General features: G+C 58.7%; 2 protein-coding genes across 2 annotated transcripts in view; one reads left to right on the forward strand and one right to left on the reverse strand.

Annotated features, from left to right (window-relative positions):
- Positions 1–2,465, forward strand: part of LOC102017723 (chromosome unknown open reading frame, human C6orf136) — a gene marked incomplete in the record, with an annotated part of 3,392 nt that extends 927 nt beyond the window's left edge. The window contains 5 exon segments of the mRNA XM_013509801.1: positions 1–228; positions 486–574; positions 723–923; positions 2,061–2,130; positions 2,216–2,465. Of these exon segments, the coding sequence (XP_013365255.1) occupies positions 1–228; positions 486–574; positions 723–923; positions 2,061–2,130; positions 2,216–2,329 (702 nt within the window).
- A 39-nt stretch (positions 2,466–2,504) lies between these two features.
- Dhx16 (DEAH (Asp-Glu-Ala-His) box polypeptide 16) overlaps positions 2,505–6,593 on the reverse strand; it is a gene marked incomplete at its 5' end in the record, with an annotated part of 10,966 nt that continues 6,877 nt past the window's right edge. The window contains 8 exon segments of the mRNA XM_013509799.1: positions 2,505–2,721; positions 3,104–3,277; positions 3,513–3,674; positions 3,766–3,928; positions 5,098–5,165; positions 5,242–5,360; positions 5,438–5,600; positions 5,686–5,826. Coding sequence (XP_013365253.1) covers positions 2,593–2,721; positions 3,104–3,277; positions 3,513–3,674; positions 3,766–3,928; positions 5,098–5,165; positions 5,242–5,360; positions 5,438–5,600; positions 5,686–5,826 — 1,119 coding nt within the window.

The following is a 6,593-nucleotide window of genomic DNA, read 5'->3' on the forward strand; positions in this document are numbered from 1 at the left end:
TGGCTGGGTGACCCGCCGGGACCGGGGGAAGAGGGGCCGGGGCCCGAGCTGCACAGCGGCTGCCTGGACGGACTCAGGAGCCTGCTGGAGGGGCCCCCCGGCCCCTGTCCCGGGGCCCTGGCACCCTTCCAAGCCCACGGGGCTGCCCGCGCCTGCCCCGCCGCGCCGTCGGGAGACCCGAGCATGGAGGAGCACCTGGCCGTCATGCACGAGAGGCTGAGACGAGAGGTGAGGGGCTGCGGGGCGGCGGCTGTGGGGGTCCCTGGTAATGGCGTGGTCAGCTGTGGTCTTCCTCGAACCGCGAGGCCGGCGTAGAACTGCGCTGTGCACATTTCCCTGAGGAAAAAGCTGCTCCTTGTTCAGTTAAGGGAAGCCGAAGGTGGGGTGGAGTGGCCCTTCCCTGGGGGAAGGAGGCCCTCAAAGCAGAAGAGAAGAAGGGTCATCTCTCCTTTGCCGCCGAGTTGATGCCATCTTCTTCTCTCCAGCTTCCCAATCTCTTTCTTCACTCCCACGACTACAGTCTGTATTCATCGGACGTGGAATTCATCAATGAGATCCTGAACATCCGTACCAAGTGAGAACTGGGCCTTGGGCGCGCTCGGTGCTACGCACTCCGCCCTCTTCCCCAGGCTGCTTCATACACCCGCTCCCCGGTCCTCACCCAGAAGCCAGTTCGGTGTTCCGACTGTCGTTGTGAGACTTCTCCCATCCCTTCTTCCCAGGGGCCGGTCGTGGTACATTCTGTCACTGACTCTCTGCCGCTTCCTGGTCTGGAACTACTTCGCACAACTCCGGCTGGAGGTCCTCCAGCTGACCCGCCACCCGGAGAACTGGACCCTGCAGGCGCGCTGGCGGCTCGTAGGGCTCCCCACCCACCTGCTCTTCCTGCGTTTCTACAAACGTGACAAAGTGGAGCTTTACCGGTAAGAAGTGGGAAAGGGTTCTGGGCTACACAGCAAGATGTTGTCTCAAAAAGAACGAAACAAAACCTAGTGAGAGGGCCGGCACCACACTTGCTTCCCTCAGCCTGCCCTTTAAGACTGACTTGAGGATAGGGATCCTGTTTTAGTCTGCAGTGGTCCCTCACCTATCACGGGAAATATGTTCAAGTAGCAGTGTTGTATTTATTTTATTATTGATATATAAACGTTTCACACTCTTATTAACCTTTCCCACACTCTTATAAACACTTTATATGCTCATAAACACCTTCTACACTCTTAAACCTACTTAATTTTAACAACATGTAAAATTCTATATGAGTACTCAGTGTACAAGGAGAGGTGCTGAACATATGGGCACAGTGCAGGAGAGCAGACAGATGCTACTGTCAGTGAGCCAATCAGCACTCAGCATACAGAACACAGTGCTGTGGATTGGTTGCCTTCCATTCCATCAGCCAATAGCGTGCCGTTTACAATCTCACATTGGCAAACTTGTGCAAATGATAGTGGCCTACTGCATTTCCATTATGTACAGTATGGTATTCATCCACTGATGAAATACATAGTGTTTTATTTCAAGTTAATATTCTTTTAATGTTAGAATTTTTAACTTTCTATTTTTTAGGCAAAAGTAATTAAAATCTTAAGTGCTATATAAATACCTATATACCGCAAAACCCCACAGTACTGTACTTGAATTAACAGTGTGGATTTGGAGCATAGGAAGCTCTGAACTTAACTTTCTTCACGCACTGTTACCTGGTACATGGTAGATGCTTGAGACAGTGAACAAATCAAAGGTGCTGCCTCCTGAACTACTTGAGGTTAAGTGCCTGGTGCACATCTGGCTGCTAGACTCCCAAGATATTACTAGGTCTTGATTCTGATATGGTATGTAAGCATTAAAACCTCCAGCCCCCAAATGCTACAAAGTGAAATCCCCTGCAGATGTTTAAAAAAATGCAGGTGTCAGATACTCTGCTTTAGTTGCTCAGGGTATAACATGAGCAGGGATTCTTCGTTAGTCCCCACCTGACTAAAGCGTAGTAAAGTTCAGGAACTCCCTCTTGAAACAGGTGCTTAAGCTTTGGGTAAGCCTTTTGCTGTCTTCCCCAGGACGTACGATGCCTATTCCACCTTCTACCTGAATTCCAAAGGCCTCATCTGTCGACACCGCCTGGACAAGGTGAGTCCCGGGCCGGGAAGGGGTGAGGTGAAGGGGCAGCACAAGTGTGTGCCCAGCCCTGGCCAGCGCTACCCTCTCCCCACAGCTGATGCCATCGCACTCGCCGGCCTCGCCTGTGAAGAAGCTGCTGGTGGGAGCCCTGGTAGGGCTGGGGCTGTCGGAGCGAGAACCCAGCTTACATGTGTGCTCCAAGGCCTGAGCCAGAAGCCGGGCAGGGTGCCCTGCAGATTCCGCTGCGCACGCACAAGACGAGCAGGGAGCCGAGACCCCCCACGCTGTGTAACGCTGCTGTTATTTAACTTGTACATAATAAAGTTTAAGTGCTGTGGACAGAACTTCACGTGCTTTCTCTGGAGCCCAAAAGGTCCACAAACTATTTCAAAAATAATTTTATTAAATAGATATTAAAGTAAGGTACAGAAAGAAAACGAGCTGCTGTTGGGTCCCATTCATGCCCCTTCTCTATCCCAGCTCTTCTCGCGTCTTGCCTATCTTTTTGGGCATTTTCTTAGCGTGGGGATCTTCTAGCTCCTTGGCCTTGTAATAGTGGGGAGCCACTTCCAGAAGCCAGGTGCTCTCGATCTCCAGCACCTACAAGAGAGGGATGAGTAAGGTTCCCTTCTTTGCCGAGGCAGGACCTTGGGTGTGTGGTCAAAGGCTCTTTACCCCGACTACAGGGCTGGGGTGGCGGCTCGGTCTCGGGCCCTGCAGGCAGGTGCGCCTGTGCATTCAAGACAAGGAAGCAGTCAGCCAGGCACAAGGACACCAGAGATGCTTACAAGTCCAGTGCCTTAATACAGGAGACGAGGTGACCACGTCCCCGTGAGTGAGGGCAGTTTGAGTCCTGCTACACTCCGAGGCGAGCCATCCGCAGGCACCTTTTGGACAGGCCCGACACTAAGATAGGGACTGCAGTTTCTGTATCAGGCCGGCCAGCAGACTCCACCCACCCCGGCGGGCCACTGTCCCCTACCTGTCGCATGAACTCCTTCGTGGTCAGGACGAGTTCATGGTAGAGCAGCCACCGCGGCTGCTGCTCAAAGAGGGAGGAGTTGGGGTGAATGAACACCGTCTGCTGCTGCTTGACCGTGCGGTACCCGCTGCGCGTCAGCCGTGCCGTGTGGTAGAAGTAGCCGGCGGTGATGGCCTAGGGAGAGGTCAGTGGGAAAGGGTTGGACTCTCTGCTTTTCGCTTCAGGCTGCTGGAGAGCCAGAAAGCAAGCGGCGCCTGAGGAACCGCTGAGAACAAGCTCCAGGGCCCGGGAGGAAAGAGCAGGAGAAACGCCGTCGGAGGGCGAGGGCGGCCAGGCCGGGAGAGGGCGGTGCCCGCCAGGAGACCAGCGCCAGGGAGACGCCTCGAGCCCCGCGGCGAGCAGGGCTTACCTTGCGCACGCGCACGTAGTCCCCCTGGCAGGAGCTGAGCCCCACCTCCACGCGCTCCAGGAGCCCCTCCAGCTGTTCCCGGACGTCCCGGGCTCGACGCATGGAGCGGAACTGCACGAAGTTCTCGTAGCACCACTGGGAGGAGTAGCCGCTCTCCGCCCACTGTGGGAGGAGCGAGTGCTGAGCACCGGGCAGCCCCGGACAGCCCCGCCGTCTCCGGCCACGTCCCCACCCGCCCAGCCCCCAGGCCCACCTGCGTGTACACGTTCAGCAGAACCAGGTGGTCTCCGCCGGGGAGGAAGAAGTTCACACGGGCATTGTCGGCGTGGACAACCTTGTCCTTGGGCCGGTAGAAGATGGAGTTGTTGACAGAAAGCATGGCAGCCACCGTCAGGATCTCCTCTGAGCAGCTGTACCTGGCGAAAGGCAAAGATGAGCTCAGAGCAAGAAATGCAGGCGCAGAGAGCCCCAGGGGCAGGGTCCTAGTGAGGCGCATGCTGTGGGCAGGTGGTGCAGCCAGCCAGCGCAGGTTCTGCTGGTGGCAGCAGCAGCCCAAGGGCCAGCGGGCCACAGCAGGCCGGGCAGAGGCGCCAGGGACTTCGAGGGGCTGCGCCGGGGGACACACACCTCGTGCCTGGGGAGAGCTGAGCGAACCTTGGCACAGAAATGGCAGAGGCAGCCCTGCAGCCACCACACTGTCCCCTGCAACCCCACGGAGGCCCAGTTCCCAAAGCAGCCACGCACAGCACCCTTCACAGGGACAGTCCTCCATCTGGACAGTCCACCACCACCCACGGCCTGGCCAGGACAGTGTGCTGCAGCGCCTCAGAAAGGGGCACGGACAGCTTGTCTTCTCTTGCAGTGACGCCGTTTGAGCCCCAGCCCCTTCCCCTGGAGCTACATCCCCAGCCACTCTCTTTCTTGGGAGACAGGGTCTCACTCAGTTGCCCAGGCTGGCCTTGAACTTGCGACCTTCCTGTGTCAGCCTGCCAAGTGGCTGGGATTCAGCTACTTGGCCACCGTCGCTCGCAACTGTTCTCTGACAACTTGTTTCTGCGGAACTGGGATGGAACCGGGGCCTCTGCACTGCATGGCATCTCCAGCCTCCTCTGTCCTGTTTTTACTTGGAGGCAGGTTTGCTACGTCACTAAGTTGCCACATTGGGTTTAAACCCTCGACCCTCCGGCCTCAGCCTCCCAAAGTGCCGACATCACAGGTGTGGACCACATCTTGTTTAACATGTTCAGGATGGGGTCGTAATTCACAGGTCTCACTGCGGGGCAGCTTGACCACCAGTGGGACACGCATGACTGTCTCAGCGGGTGACTTGTTATTTATTAGTAAAAAGACCAGGGGCTGGGGATTTAGCTCTGCGGCACAGCACCTGCCTGGCAAGCGTGAGGTCATGAGTTCAATTCCTGGTACCGGAAAAAAAACAAAAGAAAACAAAAAAATTAAAAAGAAATAAAGAAATAAAAAGACCAACACAAGTGGTTCACGCCAGCGGGAACATGTTAGTAACGTCACAGAACACCATGGAGCCCGCCTAGCTCAGGTGCGGGACCCAGGTGGAGTTGGGGCTTACTTCTCTGAGGCCAAGATCATCTTAGACAGCATGGGGTCCACCGGCAGCTCCGCCATCTTCCGCCCAGACTGAGGAGAGGAGAGAGGCCGGTGAGGCCAGCTCTCCCAGCCCCCGCCCCCGCCCCCCGGGGGCCCAGGCCCGCACCGTGGTGAGCTCCCCGAGGTGGTTGAGGGCTCCCAGGGCGTACAGCTGCTCCAGAGCCAGCAGCAGGGTCTCGTACGGCGGGGGGTCCAGGAAATCGAAGTGCATGAGGTCATGGATCCCTGGAGGGAGGGGAGAGACAGGTGAGCCCCGTGCGAGGGCCGGCGCGCGGCCGGCCTGGAGCCAAGGTCCCGCTCACCTAGGCTCTTGAGCAGCAGCACAACGTTGCCCAGGCTGGTCCTCTGGATCTCGGGCACCGTGGTCTCCTCCAGCTCGTGCTGATAGGCCCAGGCCGTGTACAGGCGGAAGCACTTCCCGGCCGCCACCCGGCCCGCCCGGCCCGCCCGCTGGTTGGCAGAGGCCTGGTCAGGGAGGAGACAAGGGAAAAGGCAGTGTCTGTGCGAGGCTCCGGGGCTTCCTGCCGGCCGCCGGGGACGCCGGGCTCACCTTGCTGCAGGGCGTGACCGTGAGCGACTCCATGCCCGTGCGCGGGTTGTAGCTCTTCTGCTTGCAGAACCCTGGGTCCAGCACATAAATGATGCCCTCGATGGTGAGCGAGGTCTCAGCAATGTTTGTTGCCACAACCACCTGCGGGAGAGGCCTGGGGGTCACCCGGACACCCTCCCCTGACCCGGGAAAGCAGGAGCCGAGGGAGGGAATCTGAGGTCAGGAGACGGGACCTGGCGGGAGGGGAGCGAGACCACGGGTGCCGCAGGCTGCGGGGCCTGGAGAAGGGAGATGGGGTGTCTGGGCTCCTACCCCGCTTCCCCACCGCCGCTTCCGTCACAGCCCCGACCAGTGTCCCTACTTCTGCTCCTAGCCCTCGCGCAAGGCATCCCGTGTGGTCCCTCAAGAGCTTAAAGCTGACACCTCCCTCCGCAGGACTCCGCACAGCTCTCTGGAAGTCATCTGGGCCCCCAAGCTGCAGCCCCGCCCAGAGGCCTGCCAGCCTCACCTCCCTGCCCAGCCCACTCTCACTGCCGGGCTCAGAGCTGGCGTTGCTGCTCCTCTTGTCCAGAGGGCAGCCCGGCTCCTCCGCGCCTGCTGCCCCACTCCTGACTGGAGAAGCCTTCCTGACACCCCAAGGAGAGCGGCGTCCTTCCCCTCCCCATCCTGCTGCCGGTTCCGAGCGGGCCATGGCCTCCCTGCTCGACAGCCAGGCCTGTGCAGGGAGGGCTCCCTCCGCTCGTCAGGACACGCAGCCCGGCCGACCAGCAGGGCATGGCTTTTCTTCCCAGTGCCGGGCCAGCGCTCCACCCGACAGACACTCCCCTCTCTGCTCAAAATCCTCCCCTGCCACCCAGTCTGCTGAAGTCTGACCCCTTCTGCCAGCACCGGAGGCCTGCACTGCCTCA

This window comes from Chinchilla lanigera, unplaced genomic scaffold (assembly GCF_000276665.1).
Source record: "Chinchilla lanigera isolate Chin_1 unplaced genomic scaffold, ChiLan1.0 scaffold00182, whole genome shotgun sequence".
In the NCBI taxonomy this organism is placed as follows: domain Eukaryota; kingdom Metazoa; phylum Chordata; class Mammalia; order Rodentia; family Chinchillidae; genus Chinchilla; species Chinchilla lanigera.